The following is a 22,017-nucleotide window of genomic DNA, read 5'->3' on the forward strand; positions in this document are numbered from 1 at the left end:
TGTACTGCTTCTAGGAGCACAACTCCCATATCCTCTTTAATCTCATTGTCACGAGTGAAGAGTCACAGAAACTCACTCCTAGTCTGCTAACAATCGTAACCTTAACATCACTATCTTCTTTGACTCCACCAGGACCAACTTTCCTATGTCTTTTATCTTTGTTTATATCAGTTACCACAAGAATCACCAGACTCCTAAGTCACTGCTCATCTCCCACACCCAAATCTCCCTAACGTTCTGTACATCTCTACTGCAGCCTCTTCTCCTAACCAATCCCTGAACCCTTCTATCATGCCCTCTACAACGTATGGTTCATTATCAGCAAAACTGCTTTAATTTCAACCATTTTTCTTTATTTTCTTTTTTCTCTCTTTTCTTTTTTTTGTTGTTGTTGCTGTTGTTGTTGAGACAAAGACTCACTTTATCGCCCAGGCTGAGTGCAGTGGTGCAATCTCAGCTCATTGTAGCCTCAATCTCCCAGGCTCAAGTGATCCTCCCACCTTAGTCTCCCCAGTAACTGGGACTACAGGCACATGCCACCATGCCCGGCTAATTTATGTATTTTTTGTGGAGATGGAGTTTTTTTCCATGTTGCCCAAGCTGGTCTTGAACTCCTGAGCTCAAGTGATCCGCCTGCCTCAGACTCCCAAAGTGCTGGGATTACTGGCATGAGCCACCGTGGCCAGCCTCAAGCATTTTTCTGATTTCTCCCTTCACTTGCTTGCTAAAAGTGAAATCTGGCTCTTTCCTGAGAGCAGTATTCCCTCGAAGCCTTCTCAAGTACTGGCTGTTTTTCTTTCTCATACCCCTGTTACCACTGGGCCTGGAGGTGAGATAGTGCCTCCTTGTTTCTCACTGTTACTTTCTATCTTCCTTCTCCCTAAAACTCTCAGCTTTTTCATGTCATCAGATTTTAACACCTATCACCCTCATTTTGATGTCACCTGTCAACCCCTGGGTTGACCCCACATCCACCCTCCATTTTCTCAATAATTTTGGCTTCTGGGATACTACCACTCTCTCCAAGTCTTAATTACTGGTAATTTCAATGTACCTGGAGATGATTCTTCCAACATCCTGACCTCTCATTTCTTTAAAAAAAAAAGTTTTTATTTCCATAGGTTATTGGGAGAAGGTGGTGTTTGGTTACATGAGTAAATTCTTTAGTGCTGATCTGTGAGATTTTGGTGCACCCATTACCCGAGCAATATACAGTGTACACAATTTGTAGTCTTTAGTCTATCACCTCCTTCCCACCCTTTCCCCCTGAGTCCCCAAAGTCCATTGTGTCATTCTTATGCCTTTGCATCCTCATAGCTTAGTTCCCACTTGTTAGTGAGAACATATGATGTTTGGTTTTCCATTCCTGAGTTACTTTACTTAGAATAATAGTCTCCAATCTCATCCAGGTTGCTGCAAATGCCATTATTAATTCATTCCTTTTTATGGCTGAGTAGTATTCCATTGTATACATATATACACCAGAGTTTCTTTATCCACTCATTGATTATGGGCATTTGGGTTGGTTCCACATTTTTGCAATTGTGAAATTATGCTGCTATAAACATGTGTGTGCAAGTATCTTTTTGTATAATGACTTCTTTTCCTCTGGGTAGAAACCCAGTAATGGGATTGCTGGATCAAATGGTAGTTCTACTTTTAGTTCTTTAAGGAATCTCCACACAGTTTTCCATAGTGGTTGTACTAGTTTACATTTCCACCAGCAGTGTAGAAGTGTTCCCTGTTCACTGCATCCACACCAACATCTATTTTTATTTTTTGATTATGGCCATTATGATAATGTTTTGATTTGTATTTCCCTGATCATTAGTGATGTTGAGCATTTTTTCATATATTTGTTGGCCATTTGTATATCTTCTTTTGAGAATTGTCTATCCATGTCCTTAGACCACTTTTTGATGGGATTTTTTTTTCTTGCTAATTTAAGTTTGTTGTAGATTCTGGAAATTAGTCCTTTGTCATATGTATAGATTGTGAAGATTTTCTCCCACTCTGTGTTTACTCTGCTGACTGTTCCTTTTGCCATGCGAAAGCTCTTTAGTTTAAGTCCCAGCTATTTATCTTTGTTTTTATTGCATTTGCTTTTGGGTTCTTGGTCATGAAATCCTTGCCTAAGCCAGTATCTAGAAGGATTTTCCAATGTACTCTTCTAGAATTTTATAGTTTCAGGTCTTAGATTTAAGTCCTTGATCCATCTTGAGTTGATTTTTGTAAAAAGTGAGAGATGAGGATCCAGTTTCTTTCCCCAACATGTGGCTTGCCAATTATCCCAGCACCATTTGTTGAATAGGGTGTCCTTTTCCCACTTTACGTTTTTGTTTCCTTTGTCAAAGATCAGTTGGATGTAAGTATTTGGGTTTATTTCTGGATTCTCTATTCTGTTTCACTGCTGACTTCTCAGTTCCTTAAATACCTCTCCTCCAATGATCTTGTTCTCTACCTCCCTCAGGAACTCATTCATAAAACAATACCCAGATTATCTCATTATCAGTAACTGTGACGTTCTATAATCTTAATTTCATGCATTGCACTCTCTACCACCTCCTGTCTTTCTAGCTCACTCCCCCTGGTACCACAACATATCTATCTATCCTTCAGTCCTACCTCCAATCCATTGATCTAGTCATCTTGATACTTTATTCATCTTCCTACCCAGTCTATATTTTTTACTGAGGTAAAATAGACACATACAATTTACCATCTTTACCATTTTTAAGTGTACAGTTCAGTGGTAATAAATACATTTATATTCCTTTTGCTCCTTCATGTCCCCCATGCCCTTCCCCTTCCTGGCCTATGGTAACCACCAATCTACTATCTTCATCAGATCTGCTTTTTTAGCTTCCACATGAGTGGGAACATGCAGCATTTGTCTGTGCTTGGCTTATTTCATTTAATGGCCTCCAGTTCCATTCATGTTGCTGCAAATGACTTTTCATTCTTTTGCATGGCTGAATAATATTCCATTGTGTAGATATACCACTTCTTGTTTACTTATTTATCAGTTTGTGGCTATTTGGGTTGTATCCATTTTGGAGCTATTACAAGTAATGCTGCTATGAACATTTACATTCCTACCAGCAGTGTATGAGGGTTCCAATTTCTTTACATCCTTACCAACACTTATTTTCCTTTTCTTGATGATAGTCATCCTAGTGAGTGTGAAGCAGTATCTTTTGTTTTGATATGCCTATGCTAATGACTAATGATGTTGCACATCTTTTTGTATGCTTATGGGCCATTTGTATTTCTTCTTTGGAACAGATACTTGAAATATTTATTCAAATCTTTTGCCCATTTAGAAACTGGGTTGTCTTTTTTTGTTTCGATATATTCCAAATTATTTTTTGTTTGTTCTGCTGGTGTCCTATTAAGGGACTGTTGCCTCATCTAAGGTCATGAAGATTTACACTTGTATTTTCTTCCTCTAACAGTTGTATAATTTTAGCTATTACATTAGGTCTTTAATCCATTTTGAACTAATTTTTGTGTTAGGTAGGGTCCTGTCTTAGTCCATTTGTACTGCTATAACAAAATACCTCAGACTGAATAATTTATAAAGAACTGAAATTTATTTCCCTTGGTTCTAGAGATTGGAAAATTCAAGATGAAGGTGGTGGCAGAATTGATATCTGGTGAGGGCTGCTCTCTGCTTCCAATATGCACCTTGTTGCTGCATCCTCTGTAGGGAACACTGTCCCCACATGGTGGAAGGGACAGAAGAACAAGAGTGTGCTTCCTTTAACCTCAAGCCTTTTTACAAGGGTGCTGATCCCATTCATGAAGGCTCTGCTCAAAGACCTCCAAAAGACTACACCTCTTAATACTGTAGCATTGGGGATTAAGTTTCAACATGAATTTTGAAGGGACATCATCATTCAAACCATAGCCTATCTAAATTCATTATTTTGCATGTGGATATCCAGTTGCCCTAGAACTATTTGTTTTAAAGACTATTCTTCCCTCCATTGAATGGTCTTGGCACAGATATATGAGTTTATTTCTGGAATAGATTCAATTCTATTCCAATGATTTACATACATCTCTCCTCATACTTAAGACCACTTTTACTAATGCACTGTAATTGTTTACGTCCCCCATTCAACTGTGAGTTCCTTGAGATCAGGAGCCACATCTTTATTCATCTTAGTATTTTTAACTCAGCATTTAACAGACTCTCAAAACATTTTTACTGAACAAATGAAACTAACCACTTAATTTTGAGGAAAAGAAAGGGAATGGAGTCTACAATAAAGTTGGTTCCCTTTCTCATGTAGTGCTTTACCTTATGAAGTGGCTTTGAAATTCTGACATCCCTTCTCCATTACTCAAACTGGCAACTATTGATTCTAACATGTAGTGAACACTCTCTCATATAGAAATATGGGCACCACAAAGTTTGCAATTGAGAAAAAGAGATAATGTCATGAACCAAAATAGCTGTAATTAAAAACAGTTAAATGTTGTAAGATAATACAAAGGAAATACTACTGGAGTTAGAGAGGGCAGAAACCATTGTCAACCAGGATATCCATGAGTATACCAATCACTCACCTAGTCTTCCTGAAGGGTAATTAATACTTCAAATTCAATGCCAAAGATTTTTTTTTTTAAAGAGGAGACAGGGTTTGAATTTTACTAAAATATAGTTTGGGGATTTTGAATTTCTTTGAAGAGAAAGACCAGCTGTTCTCTTAAAATAAATCCCTGGGGCCTATTGAATTGTTTTCATTTATTTGACATATACCTCAAAAGTATAACCAATACTATTGTTTAAATTAAAAAATTAACTTGAACAATTCACAGAGGACTGAATTCAGGTGACAGAGAACAAGACTTAGGCATCTGAAGTCATGAGTCTGAATATTTTAAGCCTTCCTTATCTTCTCCACCCAATTATTAATAAGGTGAGTTTTTCAAAGTTATTATTATTAGTTTTTTAGAGGCAGGGTCTTGCCCTGTTACCCAGGCTGGAGTGCAGTGGCATGATCACAGCTCAATGCAGCCTTGAACTCCTGGACTAAAGTGATCCTCCTACCACAGTCTCCCTAGTAGCTGGGACTACAGGCATGCACCACCATGCCTGGCTAACTTTTTAACTTGTTGTATAGCTGTGGTTGTGCTATTATGCCTCAGCTGGTCTCAAACTCCTGTCTTCAAGTGATCCTGCTGCCTCAGCCTCCCAAACTGGTGGGATTAAAGGTGTGAGGCACCACCCCTGGTCTAAGTTGATTTTTAAGAAAGACACAATGGTTTTAAAGCTTGGATATGAAGTTTTTAAAGAAAAATATACTACTAGAAAGTATAATATATAAATTGAGTCTATGAATTGTTCTTTTTCAAAGATCTGGTATCAGAAACAGATGAATGTGAGATGGAGGACAATATAGTGTATTAGGAACATGATCTATACAAAAGGTCGGCCAATTAAAAAAAAAAAGGAACATGGTCTTTGGAGTCAGACTGACTTGGAATAACAACAGTTCCTTCAGTTAGGAGCTATGTGACCTGAACATTTTTTGGTCTCTAAAATGTATCGCCTCCTTCAGAGTGGTAATAAGGGTTTAATTAAGATGACACATATAAAACATCCATAAGGTAGGTATTCAACAGTTAGTAAAGGAAAATACGGGTTACAAAACCAGAGGCCCAGGACAGTCATTCTCTGTCATCAGAGGGACCAGAGTTTGGGGTCAGACAGACTTAAATCAAATTGTTGCCTCTGCCAATGTCATGTGTGGTCTTGGCTTGTGGTTTCAAGCAAAAGGGGTTACCATACCTATTTTACTCATTCTAGGTTATATATTACCCCAAGTTGAGAATAATAAACCAGTTTAAGTCAGTCACAGAGTGAACACCTGACTCAATATAATACCTGCTTGCTTTGCGGTCCAACGGATGAGAAATTCATTCAATATCTAGCCATGTGATGTGATTTAGGGTAAATTACATAACCTTTCTAATTTTGCCTTCTCATCTTTCAAGTGACTCCTTTTGCCAAAGTAAGTATATTTCAAAAACTTTTTAAGGTAGCAAAACTCTGTGTTTGTTAAAGAATTTTCTTAGTTATTTGCAATAAAAACAGCCTGCAGGTCTATAGTGCAAGAATCCCATTTCATGACAGGAAGAAACAGATAAACACTATTTTAGAACACTTTCATAACAGACATTCAATACCTTTATTATCAGGGGAAATAATTATCAATCTATAACATTCCCAAAAGTACAACTCTAAAAATGTCAGTTTTGTTCGTATAGGACTCAAAACTTTAATGATATACCCATCATACAGCCAGGAAGCAGAACAATCCCTCAAGAAAAAAAGTACAAATGCCAAGATGCTCTCCAACCACAATTTTTTTAAATCTATGAAACAATTTCCTTACAAATTAAGTAGTTTTTATAGTAGTGACATTTATCATTGATGTGATCTGTTTAATATGACTGTAGTAAGAAGGAACTTGGGCCTGCTATCGTTTTCAGAAATTGAAAAGAGTACCATCATTAAGATAAGGAAGAGGAAGATTTGTATCCATCTTTTTGGGACATGTAAGATGAGAGTGAAGTGTCACAGTTGGAGAATTTGTGGATATTGCTGGAGGAATTGGAGATGCTCTCTAGCAAGCGGGTAATCCCTCTTCCCCGAACGCTGCTGTTTTGGCCAGAAATTTTTGCCCTAGATGGGTAGTCACCTGGGATATTGAAAATACGAGAAAAGAAATATAGCAATTTTATAATTTTATTACAAAGAGATGCCTCAATTAACTGACTCATCCTACTGTAGGCCTTTCACTAAGCCATAATTCAATGGATCAAGAATAGAAAATGTTTTGTTTTAGCCCAAGAAACTTTTAATTGAAATTCTTTAGGCACCACTTGAAATTTCATGTCACGAGCTTTTAAAGTGTCTCACCCCACAAAAGGTATCATTAAAATCAAAACTATAAAGCTATTGCCGCTACAAGAAAAACAAGTTTTCTTTTAAATGCCCTAACAAATTCTGAGAAGTTACAATATATCCAAGTGACCCAAAAATGTACATAGCTAAACTGTTTAAGGTGCTAATGCCAAATAAAACCTTCAATTCAACAAGTGCCTTATATCCTAAAGCTAATTTAGATATCACTGTTTAAATACCACACCCTGGGATCTTAGTAATAGGCTCTAACATCCTTTAGGTGCATTTTTGTAAAATAGAAGGTGCTTACCAATGGGTGTGTTTGATCTTTGTTCCTGATTAGCAGAGTTGAAATGAGAGAATCCTGAACTCCCGACCCTCAGCTTCTGTAAGTAGCAGGAAAATACCAGGGGGAAAAATGTTTATTTCTTATCAATTATTGGATGGTCTGTCTTCAATTTCAAATTACTCTTTAAAAATGCAAACTAACACTCAAATACTTTTCCAATGTCTGATCAATTTTGCTGCACAGAGGGGAGAAAATAGGATAGACTTTGGAGGGAGATTAGGAATTCCAGGGTAAAAAAGGGTTTGCCTTTTTTTTTCTTTTTAAGTGAGATTATAGCACGTTTGCTGATAATGAATTAGAACAGAGTGCATCTCTGATGATATAGGAGGGGAAAATTACTGAAGCCACGTCCTTGAGTGGTAAGGGAAGGAAATCTAACATACACATGGACAGATTGGTTTTAGATAGGAACACAGAAAATTCATTCATTAAAATAGGAGTAAAGCAGAGGATATGGTAGATGCAGGTAGATGAGTCATAGGAATATGTAGAAAATTCTCCCAATTGTTTCTATTTTCTCAGAGAAGTAGGAGGCAAAGGCATCAGCTAGAGCAAAGGTAAGGGAAGAGATGATAAAATTTGAAGGAAAAAGGTAGTGAGAAGTAACTGTCTAGGAGAGTAGGAAATCAATCAGACTAGAGAAATGGGTATCTGTCAGTCAACATTAAAGGCCCCTTGAAGTTGGTGGTGATGAATAGTAAGATCGGTCAGCATGGTAGTTCCTTTCCAGGTGCATTTAGCTTCACAGGTATACGAGGAGAGTAGGTGAAGAGTTAGATGTAATCAGGGTTAGTATCTGTCAAGTATGATGAAAAAAAGAGGGCCAATGGAGTTGACAGTGCATGCAAGGCAGTGGAAAAGATAGGCCAAGGAATCTGAGTTGGGAAGGAAGAAGGTGAAGGGTAGAGACAAAGGTGGTAAAGGAGGAGACACAAGGCTACAGCATTACTAGCGTGAATGGTGCCCTGGAGTTGTGCAATGAAGTGGCCCTGTAAGGGAGTGTAAAACAGTGGAGGCATAAATGAATTGTATATCCCAGTAGAGACTAAATAATTGTTGGCACTGGGGTACTAGAAGATGGTGGTAGTCTGAGAGGGAGATGTTTGAAATTGAGATTATGAAGGAGGTACCACTGGGGTCCAGGATATGATTGTTTGGTAGAAGACAGGATTATTGAAGGAGAGGAAGTCGAACTGAGAGGTTAGGCAGCTGGAAGGACTATGTGTAGGGAAATTGAAATAAATAATTCTGATGGAAAAACCAGTTTTCTGGATCGGTGTTGCTCTAAGAACGAGGGGAACCAACTCAGGAGTCTACTGACTCCAAAAAGGGGCCACTTGGAGTCTGCTGACTCCAAACAGGTACTACATCTTGGATGGCAGGAAATTCAATGCCTAGGAATTTTGGCGAGACTGTATAAAGAAGTCTGGAAGCCACAATCAAGGACAACTACTTCAAATCTAGGCCCATGACACATGAAGAAGAAAAAGATGTCACCATTTGAAAAGGCTAATAGAGAAGCAGTGTCCTTAGAGGAGGGTCAAGTTTTAGTTACAACCAAGAAGGTAAATAGACTTTCCCCCAAAGAGACTGAAGATATCTGAAATTCTGCTGATAACTAAGGCTGAGAAAACCAACAGGAAGGTTTCTCAGGAGTTGGGGAGGGCTGGGAAATAGGACCAGCCAAATAAGATGAGTCTGGGAGATGAGAAAGAATCTTAAGAGTCCTAGGCTTCCTATAGTAACTGATGTAAACAATGAAAAGTCACGTTATTGAGATTAATTCTGATGATGTGAATACAGATGGCGGTGATGAAACTAAGGTAGGGTTTCTCAACCTGGGCACTAATGACATTTTAGGCTGGAAAATGCTTTGTTGTGGAAGGCTGTCCTGTACAGATAGAGTGCTTAACAGCATTCCTGGCCTTTATCCACTAAATGCCAGGGGCACCCCCTCCCCAGATGTGACAACCAAAAATGCCCCCAGGCATTGTCAGATGTCCCATGGAGGACATGAAATGGAGTTGAGAACCACTGGGTAAAAGGTTTAAAGGGAGGGTAGAGAAGGGTCTTGCCTAGAGTACATATGGAGAGATCTGAAGTCCTTCATTTTTATTTTTAAATTATCACACAGTAAAACTTTTTTTTGGTGTACACATCTATGAAGTTTAACATTATGTACAGACTTGTGTAAACACCACAATCAGGATGCAGAGCCATTCTATCACCTCAAAAACCTCTCTCATGCTCAATCCCTTTATAGACACCCTGTTCCCACCACTCCTATCCCCTGGGAACCACTAATTTGTTCTTGTTATAGTTTTGTCTTCAAAAAAATGTCATATGAATGGAATCATACAGTATATTCTAAAGTACGTAATTTTGGAGACTGCTTCTTTTGTTCAGCATAATTAACTAGGATGAATCTAGTTGTTTTTATCAGTAGTTCTTGCCTTTGAGTTTCCTTTTCACTAAATGTTTATTGTAAAATAACAATATTTATGTAATATCTATTAAGCTCTAAGGCAGGAAGGCCTTGGTACTGTCATATATTGCTGCATTTAATCCTAACAAATACTAGCCCCCATTATTGTTCTTGTTTAATAAATAAAAAATTAGTACAGAAAGTTCAAGTATTGTGCATAAAGTCACAAAGCTTGTATGTAGCAGAACCTAAAATAAAATTCAGGAATTCTGACCCTATAGCCCATACTCTTAACTGCTATGTACTTAGGTGGTTTAGAAGCCTACTAATAAGTAAACAGCAGAGAGGGAAGGAAGGTGGTAAAAAAATTAGACAGCTTTTAATCAAATCCTAAATCAGGTCTTAAACATTTTTGAAGTAGATGTTCAGAATATTTATATTACTTACATTCAGATATTTAATTTTTGGAATACATCTTTGGAAATGTTTTATATAAAGACTAAATACTGGTTTTAACTTTCTTAAAACTTTGTTAAATTGGTAGGAAATATACCAGAGAAAAAAGAATTTTACTAGACGCAACTGGATTAGGAACTTTTTGACATTCCATGAAGGACTTCAAAATAATGTTTAAGGGGAGGGAAAGAACCAAACAAAGGCTTGATCTTTTACAGCTGTTGGCCAGAATCACATTGAGTAGAACAGCTAAAGAGACCAGCAGCTCTTAAAAGTCAGGTTCTTACCTGGTAACGCCCTGCATCCAATACAACCATTTTGGGTGTCACACTATTGCTGGCCTCATAATCTTGTAGTGGTACGTGAGCCTCTGTGAGCTGGATTCCAAACAGAGTGGCCAGAGAATTACTGATGCAGTACCTTTAAAAGAAATAAAAATCTCACTATCAGAATCTAATTTAATTCACCTAAAAGTATTTGTATTTTAAAATCTCTAACAAAAAGAAAGCATCTGAGATACTGTTATAAACTGGGAAAAAAATAAATTTGGTGATTCAGAGAAGACATATAAACAAACAGCAATACATATAATAAAACAGGTTATTACTGGTGAGCAATCTTTTGATTACCAGATAAAATTTTAGGTTCATTTTAAGGGCATGGCAATGAAGATAAAGATTACTACGATTCCCAAACGTTTAAGGCAAGGAGAGGGAAGTGGCAGAAATAAGACAACAACCATAAACACTAATCTATCCTCTGAACTAATATCACCCACTGGGCTACCAGAGCACCCAGATTATCTGGGGCTCCAGGTACTTTCACTACAAAATGAGAACAAAAGACCTATGTGTTAGAGTACCCCAATAAGGGAGTGGTTCTGAAGGTTCACCCATATTGCTAGAAGAGGTGACATGGACAGAAAATAAAAGTAATATGATGTACAAAACCACCTTTATTTTTATTTTTTGTGAGTATATAGTAGGTGCATATATTTATGGACTACATAAGATGTTTTGATACAAGCATGCAATGTGTAGTAATCACATCATGGAAGATGGCATATCCATCCTGTCAAGTATTTATCATTTGTATTATAAACAATCCAATGATTCTTTTAGTTATTTTCAAATGTACAATTAAATTATTATTGACTATAGTCACTCTGTTGTGCTATCAAATACTAGGCCTAATTCATTCATTCAAACTACTTTTTTGTACCAATTAACAATCCTCACTTCCCCCTCACCCCTCTAGTACCCTTCCTAGCCTCTGGTAATCATTTCTTCTACCCTCTATTTCCATGAGTTCAATTGTTTTGATGTTCAGATTCCACAAATAAGTGAGCACATGCGATGATTATTTTCCTGTGCCTGGCTTATTTCACTTAACATAAAGACATCTAGTTCCATCTATGCTATTGCAAATAATTGCATTTCATTCTTTTGTATGGCTGAATAGTACTCCATTGTGTGTATGTACCACATTTGCTCTATCCATTCATCTGCTGATGGACACTTAGGTTGCTTCCAAATCTTGGCTATTGTAAACAATGCTGCAACAAACATGGGAGTGTAGATATTTCTTCAATGTGTTTCCTTTCTTTGGGGGATATACCCAGCAGCAGAAGTGCTGGATCATATGGTAGCTCTCTTTTTAGTTTTCTGGAGAACCTCCAAACTGTTCCCCATAGTGGTTGTATTGACTTACATCCCACCAACAGTGTATGAGGGTTCCCTTTTCTCCACATCTTCACCAGCATTTATTATTGCCTGTCTTTTGGATATAAGCCATTTTAAACCAGGGTGAGATAATATCTCACTGGAGTTTTGATTTGACCCCCTTTGTTTTAAAAGAGCATTGTGGAAACAGAGTTACCCCGACTGCCAAAGCAATAGCAAGCAAAATGGCACAGAATAATTTAATCAGAATACAGTATTATGAAGAAACTCCTTTCCCCAACTTACGCAATCTTCTTGCAAACAGCTAAAGCACAGAAGAGAGTATCATTTTCTTCATGCCACTTGCACCTGTATAAAAAAAAAGGACTTTAATATTCTAACTGAAGTAGCACTGCTTAAAGGTTTTATATGCCAGATTTCTATCTGAAATCTTTTAAAAAATGAGGTTACTTAAAGATTAAAACTTCAAATTTAACACAAAGATTTTTAAAAAACAGATTTTAATGCTACCTTCTCTGATACAAATTCGTGATACCACACAACCTACACATAACCATACAGTCAAATTTTACCTTGAAATAAAATGAGTGCTTCTGACACATCAGTGACATGCACTCATTCAACAAACATTTATTCAATGTACACTATTTGCTAGGCCTTGTGGTAGGCACTAGAAATACAGTATTGAAAAAACAGAAACTATTGTCCACACAAAACTTACTTTCCAGTGGGAAAGACAGATCAAGAAAGATATGCAAGCATAATACATAATAAATTAGAAAACTGGGAAAGCTCTAAGGAGAAAAAATAAAAAGGTGATATATACTATTTGGGAGGAACAACATTTTAGATAAAGTGTCAATGAAAGGTAACACTGAAAAGGTGGTGTTTCAATGGAGATCTCAGGAGGTCATGTTGGTGAGGTAATGACGGAAATAATTTGTGTAAGTCAATACAAAGTTACAAACACTAAAATAGCACACTTTCATGACAAGAGCTGCTATAAACTTGTGTATCTTTCCAATGAGTACACAGTCTATTAAGACTCAGAGCAGCTCTACTTGTACAATACAAAGCTTGCCTAAACTTAACAAAAGTCTTCATTTAAAATTATCAACACTTTAAATGGTAAAAGTGTAAAAAGTCCATTATTTGCACTGGATGAAAGTTATTTCATGCATGGATGAATGGAAGACTACTTAAAAATAAAATTAAGATTTTCCCACTGTTTTCCAAAGAAAAGTGATCCAATAAATGTGGTAGTTCACAAAACTGTAACATGAAGCCTTAGGTTAAAACAATACACAAACTATGTACATATATACACATACTATGTACCGGCAAAAGATAAAAATTAAGAAAACAAAAAACCCCTAAACTGGCTGGGCACAGTACTCTATAAAATACTCTATCTTTCTATACAATCTTCTGTATCCTGTTAGAGCTATTAGTTTGCTTTTGTTCCCGGGATTATCTCATTCTTCTGGATTGTGAGTTGTGGTCTCCCCATTTTGTTCTTTTTCATGTTGCAGGCTTTTCTTGAATGCCTGATTATCCTTAATTGCGTTTTTAGATATGAGGCACAATCTGTGCTCACTGCAACCTCCACCTCCCAGGTTCAAGCGATTCTCATGCCTCAGCCTCTTGAGCAGCTGGGATTACAAGCATGTGCCACCACGCCTGGCTAATTTTTGTATTTTTAGTAGAGATAAGGTTTCACCATGTTAGCCAGGCTGGTCTCAAACTGCTGACCTCAGGGGATCCACCCACCTTGGCCTCCCATAGTGCTGGGATTATAGGCGTGAGCCACTGCGCCCAGCAGGCTTTCATTTCTCTGAGTCACTATTCAGGCCATTTTTTATCGGAAAGGTCTCCCTTTCAACCCAAATCTCTGCTCTAAGAAATTCTATCTTCACAAAAGAAACAAATAAAACATTTATTCCATATAGTATTTAATAGTTTTTAAACCCTTACAACACTTAAGTGACTTCTTCTGCATATGATTTTTCAAAACTTTTTGAAACTCTTTTGAAATTCTACCAGAATTTACCATACACAACTAATATCTTCACACTAGAGTCTTTTTGGACAGGAGATTCTGAGGCCAAGGATGACTGTGTCACTCTTTCCCATATTTCCCACAGAAATTTTCCCATACAAGTGCCTTACGTACAAGAGCAGTTCCAATCCTGCTAAGTATCTAAAGCTCATTAAATTGGACTAAGAAAAACTATTTTAAAGTGATAAAGTATAAAACTGCATTTCTTAATACTACTGTTGCTGGGGTTTCTGGTTCAAGATGGTGAATTAAACACATGCACAAATTTATCTCTTCTTGGTCCCAAGACCCTGTGAAGATGACAGTCAAAGAATAAAAATGGTAGATGTCCACAATAAAGGAAAAAGGCAGGAAGAGGCCTCCATAGAAAAGATTTTAACAAATCTTTGGCAAATAAACAAAATAAATGGTAACTGATGAAGCTGGAAGAAGTCACAGTCTTCAGTGCTCAAGAGGCTAACAGCAGAAGAAGGTCTGCTTATCAGAACTCTGAAGAGGCTCTGGACTTGGGAGCATGTCTCTACTCACAGAACAGAAAGGGAAGACACGAGGCTGAACTTCTGTAAAAGGAATAGTCTACTTCCCTGACCCCCCATGCAAAAAAGTAAACTGTTCTTGGAAAACCAGGCAGCAAGAATGGCTGCTGGTACCCTAAAGCAAAGCCTTTCATATTCTAGCATTTAGGATTTTGACTCCAACTAAACATCTCTCTTGTCTGCTTTCCTTACAGGAAAGCCTCATGAGTTAACAATCCCCACTGAACAATATGGAACACTCAGCTTTGTAGCCTCATTTCTAAATATGAACACAATCAAGGATAATCAGGCATTCAAGAAAAGCCCACAACATGAAAAAGAACAAAACAGGGAGACCACAACTCACAATCCAGAAGAATGAGATAATCCAGGGAACAAAAGCAAACTAATAGCCCTCACAGGATATATAAGATTGTGTAGAAAGGCAGAGTACTTTATAGAGTGGTAAAGAAGACCAAATACTTCACATGGATTTATGAAATTATTACATCCAGAATCCCAAATCCCAGTTTTTCTCATCTCTTCAACCCTCATCAACACTGATGATGGCTATGATTTGTGTAACATAGCAACACTTACAGGCTGAGAGGTACTGAGACTTCGAAAACCCTCTGCCCACATTTTAACTTATCAGAGCTCATCAGGGCTTGTGCTGAGTTCTCTTCTCTTTCTGCTGTTTGCTGAGGTGATCTCATGTACATGCTGTGAGGTCCATCAAAGCAGAAGACTTGTCTTCCTGTACTGTATCTTCAGTGCCCAGCACATAGTGAAAAGAATGCTGACACTACCCAAACTGCTTCACTGAGCTCTAGCAGGATGACAGTTGCTTGCCTGCTATCTCTGGATGTGATGCCTCACCAGGACCTCAGAACATTGTAACCTTGCTCCTCTCCTCCCCATCTATCCAGTAGTATACACTAGAAACCTGGGTGTCATCTTTCATTATTTCTCTCCATTTTCTCTCTCTGGGTCCAGTCCATCAGCAAGGTCTACTGACTTTAACCTATCTTAAATCGATCTATTCCTCTCCATCTCTCCCTGTGTTCTTGTGTGTTTAAAATTTTTCTAATGGTTTATGAGCCCCCCCTCATTGCTTCAACCTCATCTTGTGCATTCTCCTCTTCACTCATTACTCCACAGTCACACTGACTGTCTAACAATTTCTAGTAAACACCAAGCCTTTACCTCAAGGTTTTTCTATCTCTGTCCAGGGTGCTCTTCTTACCATTTTTTGCATGGCTGCATCCTTTTCCCACTTGGGTTCTCAGTTCTAATGTCACAACCTCAAAGTCTTCTTGACCATTCTATAAAGTGGTCTACTTTTCTATACATTCTTCTCTGTTAGAGTGTCCTGTTGATTTTCTTCTTAGCACTTACCACAAGCTAAAATTATAATTTTCTTTATTATGTACTGTATGTTTCTTTCCTACTTAACTGTTAGCTTCTTGATGGCAGGGACCACATTAATTTTGCTCACTTTCAGATCATTTCCTGGCACGGAGGAGGTGCTCAATAAATATTTGTTGATGAAATAAAGGCTACCATGTTTTAGTCAGCAAGTCATAGACAGTGAATTAGTCCAAGAACAATTATGACAAGAAGCATCAGGAGAATAGGGGATCTATAAAAGTTATAAATATTCTAGCCTCTAAAATGCATGTTATTAACAGACTGTTTACTTAAGATTCTAATATTCAAATTGTCTAATTGTACTCAATTTCACCAATATAAAACCTACCCATTTCTGTTAGAACTAGACAAAACATTTACCACAAATTTATTACCAACTTTAAGGTCTTTCAGTAAGCGTTTAAGAGCAGTGGTTGTAATAAGTTTCATTTGCTTATATTAACAGACTCTAACAGTTTCTATTGTACACGACAATCCAAACTCCCTTGTAAAATATCATACATTTGAATCTTATTATGTTGTGAAGCTCAATAAAAAGTAGATCCATCCTGTCCAAAGAAGTTTAGTAAAGTGCCTACAGTACTGTGTAAGAGTTTTACCTTTAACAAAATCCCACAGCATGGACCTCAAATGTCTTAAACTAGAGCTACTCTAATCTTGTTGCAGAGCATAGCTACTCTGCTGAACTCAATAATGTATTTCTTCAATTATAAAACACATTTTCTTCACATTTTAACCAAAATTAGAATGCATTTTACAATTGAAGGTATTGCACAATGTACATTTGACAGTCTAGAAATAGCTGCCATTGCCTAACCATGTACAAATTTAATTATTAATCTTGATGGTAACCAGACATTTGCAATCCTTCAACATTTTAGTCAATAAACCATTTAAAGATTATTTGAGGACATATTAAGTTTGTCCCTGAAAACTTTCTTTTGACCCCTTCTGAAAAGATCAAGAAAGAACTGGCATCAAAACTTGCAGAAAGGGTATGCTTAGAACAAAACCCCAGAGACAACAGTGGAGTTCTTTTTTAAGAAATGCTGTATCGCCAACACTCTTAATGGCACAGAGGACAATAATGTATAAAAACATGGACAACGAATGACTCAATGTGAAATTTCAGAAATACTTCAGCCTGTAACTGAGGTAATGGTACATAAATCCAAATATCTTAACACATCATTCATAAGCTTTACAGATTAACAAGAACAACAAACGTGGGGAAAACAAAATCTCCACCTGCAGCATAACTAGAAGAACGCTACAAAACTCAGTTGTCTATAAATAGAAAAATGAAAACTGTAATTTCCAATGGAGCAATTTCTCAGTCTCCTACCCCAACCTTTATATGGAGCAGAGTCCAGAAAAAACTGTGGGGAAGAAAGAAAATGGAGAGCCTAAGATTAAATTAAAATCATTTTTACAATGAGGAAGCCCATTCTTTATATAAATATTCAAACAGTCCTAGTAGATCAGAGCATTGACTATAGGCAAGTGCTGTGCTAAGTGAAAGAGGAAGGGGGAAGGGCCCTTTAGAAATTAGGTGGAGAAAAAAAAGCAAAGGGGGAAATTCAAGATCATGCAGGAAATAAAATTCTAAGAACCTACAACCACACTCCCACCATCCTGAAAACATTCATTAAAGAACCTGTACTTTGTCACATTGACAGAGAGGAAGGTTCCTGGAACAAAGACTCTCAATCAAACCTCCCCATAAATTATCAGCCTTGTCCAAGAAATGCAAAGGAGCAATGTATCTTCATCTACAGAAAGCTATTATAGGAAGAAAACAAGCTATTATAAGAAGAAGATAGCCAGGCATGATGGCTTGCACCTGTAATTCCAGCAATTTGGAAGGCTGAGGCAGGAAGATCGCTTGAGGCCAGAAGTTCGACACCAGGCTGGGCAACACAGCAAGACTCTGTCTCCATGACAAATGAAAAATAACTAGGTAGGCATGGTAGCACATGCCTGTAGTACCAGCTACTCAGGAGACTGAGGCATGAGGATTACTTAACTCTAGGAATACCAGGCTGCAGTGAGCTATGATTGTGTCACTGCATTCCGGCCGGGGTGACAGAATGAGACTCCCTTAAAAAAAAAAAAAAAAAAAAAAAAAAAAAAAAAAAAGAAAAGAAAACAGAAAAGGAGAATCAAAACACTTTAGCTGATAATTTCTCATACCCCCACCCCCCAAAAAAATATGAAGGAGGGGAAAAACGTAACATTACGGTGTTAGTCTGTTCTCACACGGCTATGAAGTAATATTTGAGACCAGGTAATTTATAAAGGAAAGAGGTTTAACTGACTCAGAGTTTTGCATTGGTGGGGAGGCCTCAGGAAATTTACAACCATGGGAAAGGCAAATGAGAAGCAGCCACCTTCTTCACAAGGCAGCAGGATGGAATGAGTGCAAACGGGGGAAATGCCAGATGCTTATTAAATCCATCAGATCTCATGAGAACAGCATGCGGGAACTGCCCCCATGATCTAGATACCTCCACCTGGTCTCACTCTTGACACGTGGGGGTTACAGGGATTACAATTTGAGGTGAGATTTGGGTAGGGACACAGAGCCAAACCATATGAGATTTGGGTGGGGACATAGAGTCAAACCATATCAATTACCACTCCATGTTAAATTAAATATCCTGAAAAAGAATATGAGAATATAAAAACACATCCTGAATGAGAAACTTCAAAACTAGAAACAGAAATAAACAAAAAAGAAGAAATTAACTCAGGAAAAAGAGGGGAAAAAAAGACAAAAACATTACAGAAAAGAACTAAATTACCAACTGCCCAAGGCTGAACAGATACATTTGTAAAGTTAATAAGAGAAACTGAAGAAAGCAGAAACTATCATGAGAATAAACAAAGTAAAAAGTGTCAGAAAAAGTGACTGAAAGGCAAAGAAGATCAAACATACATATATATTGGACTCCTTTTAAGAAGAAACATTAAACAGTGGAACAAAACTAATATTAAACTATGATCTAAAAAAACCTCCAGAAATAGAACCTGATTCTGCATATTGAAGGGGCTCACCAAATGTCTCAGAAAATGGACCTGCATATAAACTCAGAGAAATATCCCGGTAACAGTATTAGACTTTAAAAATGAAAAAAGACTAAGGTCGTCTCCAGGCAAAATGATCAACTAACTCCATTCAAAAAGATCACATAACTAAGGCCAAGATAACTAAGGCCAAGAGAATTAACTGACCAAATTTCACAACAGGAACACACAAAGCCATAAAATGAAGTTGCATTTTCTAGAAACTCAAGGAAATACTGTGTAAACCGTTAGAAAAAGTTTTAAACATGCAAGAACACAGGGAATACTCTTCCATGAGCCCCTGATCAATTTACTGTATCAAGGTTCAGCAAACTTTAACTTTTAAGGCATCAAATATCACAGCAGGCAGCTTACAACTACAGGAAATGCAATGAAACACAGACAGAAACACAGCAATAACAGGAGATTACTCTCAACACAAGATATATCAACTGGATAAAATATAACTAATGAAAATATAAAATATGACTAAAGAAAATCTAAACAATACAATCAATATAGATGATGTATGTGTGTGCATCTCAAATACTATATCCTGAAAAGAAAGTATATTCTCATATGCCAAGAGAACAGTCATAAAAACTGATTCTAACATTAAGTCAGCAAAAAAATCCCCTAAATACCAGTAACTTCCATAAAGTAAAAATATTATAAATGCCAGAAAGCATTTTACATCACAATGTAAAAGCACTGGAATTTACTAAAAGAAACAAAATGCAGAAAGTCCTTTTCACTTGGACATTTAAAAGCCTTGTTTTAAAGAGATGGTGGTTGAGAGTTAAAATGACATAATTTATTTAAAATAGCAGTGAATATATGGCATGCAATAATCTATGTAATTCATTGAAAACAACGATTAAGAGAAACTTCACTCTACTAAACACGTTAAAAAATCAGGCAAAAGATAAATAAATTACATTTCCAGCCCCAAAACTAGAAAACAACAATATACAAAGAGAATAACAGCAAAATTAATTAGGAAGAGAATAGAAAACAGGTCTAATAAATTAAAATCCTATTGTAGACAACACACTTGCTTACAAAAAAATGAGAGCACAAATATACAATGACAAGATAACCACTGAAACAGATGACATTTTAAAAAATTTTAAGAGACCACACTTCCTTGCAGATCTTTAAACAAATAACTTTGAAAAGCTATATAACATGTACCATTTTCTAGAAACATACAGATTACCAAAATTTACCTCATTAAAATTAGAAAGCCTAATAAAACCAATTTCCATAGAAAACAGAAAAAATTATCAAGAAACTGCTCCTACAAAATGTGCCAGTCCCAGAGATGCACAATCTGCATGAGAAAATTTTAAAACATATTTGAAAGACACAAAAGTAGATTTGAACTATGGAAAGATGTCCCTAGTCTTTGGAAACAACTCAATACTATAAATATTTCAGTTATCTCCAAGTTAATTTATAAATTTAATGCAATCCTAACAAGCTTTTTTTAAATGAAACTAGAATAAAGTTCTTCTGAATATTATTTTGTTTACAAAACAGAAATGTATCAGACATTCAAAAGCTAAATTAGCAAAAATGGAATATGAACATGGAATACAAACAAGCAAATGAACTTAACTATTAATATATTCCAAAAGAGTAATTTGTACTGAAAGGGGAAAAAAGAACCTAAAAATACTTCTGAACAAAGTATTTTGACTATATACTTTCAGACTATAAACAATGATAAACAAACTCTAAACAGTTGTATGTCTTTTAAAAAAAATAATGGTACCATATAATTCTAAAAAATACTGACAGCCAGGGTTCTCATTCTTAGAGAAAGGAAATTTTTTAAAAAGTAAAAAAGCTAGAGAACTCTATGGTATTGGATTGAAATAACAGGTTAAGTGTGAACTCATGGTAAGACAGAGATGGATAAAAAGACTGACAGACCTAGCTACAAACAGATGTGTATGGAGAGTGTGTGTACACACACACACACACACACACACAAACATATATTTCCTAGCTCTCTACTAAGGGGATATAGAATCAGTAACACTTTAGTAAGAAATGAGCACACCTACCACCCAGATTCTATCTCCTAAATATTATGCTCCACTAAAAGAAACCAGAGATTCTTGGGAGAAATGGCTAATCCAGGGCTGGAACAGAGAAAGTACAAGATAGGCCTGTAACATATTGTGCCAAATAGAAAGCAAAGCAGCTCTGTTAGATAGAAAGCAATGAAGCAATGTCAAAAGGACACACAAACCCCTGCTTGAAGGTAACTCCCGCTGGCCATATATGGAACAATTTGATCATAAAAATAAATTACAATAATAGATTAAAATGTATTGAATAAGAATCCATGAGTCCATGCTCATATAAATGAAAAAAAAAAATGGGTAAAAAGGAGAAACTTTTTTTTCTTTCTTTTTTTTTTTACAGTGGAATGCCAACCAATAAATGCAGAAGGAACAATCAAATGAGAAAAACCACCTTTCACAATGACAGTAATAATTGACTCAGGCAAAAGTCAGCACTTGATACTAAAATTTGTATATGAAAGTTTGAGGAAGAGAATACCTACCCAATTTGAAAGTATTTCCCCACAAAATATGTATTAATTATATGGTAAAAAGCCAGGAGCTCATGCATGTAATCCCAGCACTCTGGGAGGCTGAGGCGGGTGGATCACGTGAGGTCAGGAGTTCAAGACCAGCCTGGCCAACATGGTGAAATCGCTTCTCTACTAAAAATACAAAAATTAGCTGGGCGTGGTGGTGGGTGCCTGTAATCCCAGCTACTCGAGAGGCTGAGGCATGAGAATTGCTTGAACCTGGGAGGTGGAGGGTGCAGTGAGCTGAGATTACGCTACTGCACTCCAGGCTGGGTGACAGAGCAAGCCTCTGTCTCAAACAAACAAACAAACAAACAAACAAACAAAAAAAAAATTACATGGTAAAAAAACAGTAACTTTCCAAGAGAGAAATACTGACAGGTACTATCTTAAACAAGTGATCAAAGTTATCATCATCAGTAATGGGACAAACTGACATCACATGCCTCCAGATATGACACACTGAGCAGTCACATAATCCCTTCTGTGGTATTCCTGCCAAAAATG

General features: G+C 36.9%; 1 protein-coding gene across 1 annotated transcript in view; it reads right to left on the bottom strand.

The window, feature by feature from the left end:
- Positions 1–6,165: 6,165 nt before the first annotated feature.
- MAEL (maelstrom spermatogenic transposon silencer) overlaps positions 6,166–22,017 on the bottom strand; it is a 37,935-nt gene continuing 22,083 nt past the window's right edge. Inside the window, exons 9-12 of the mRNA XM_017867615.1 lie at positions 12,117–12,179; positions 10,437–10,569; positions 7,230–7,305; positions 6,166–6,713 (exon numbers count right to left, since the gene is read on the bottom strand). Coding sequence (XP_017723104.1) covers positions 6,526–6,713; positions 7,230–7,305; positions 10,437–10,569; positions 12,117–12,179 — 460 coding nt within the window. The 3' untranslated portion in view covers positions 6,166–6,525. The remainder of the gene's footprint in view (positions 6,714–7,229; positions 7,306–10,436; positions 10,570–12,116; positions 12,180–22,017) is intronic.

Source organism: Rhinopithecus bieti, unplaced genomic scaffold (genome assembly GCF_001698545.2).
Source record: "Rhinopithecus bieti isolate Rb0 unplaced genomic scaffold, ASM169854v2 scaffold_3763, whole genome shotgun sequence".
NCBI classification, from domain to species: domain Eukaryota; kingdom Metazoa; phylum Chordata; class Mammalia; order Primates; family Cercopithecidae; genus Rhinopithecus; species Rhinopithecus bieti.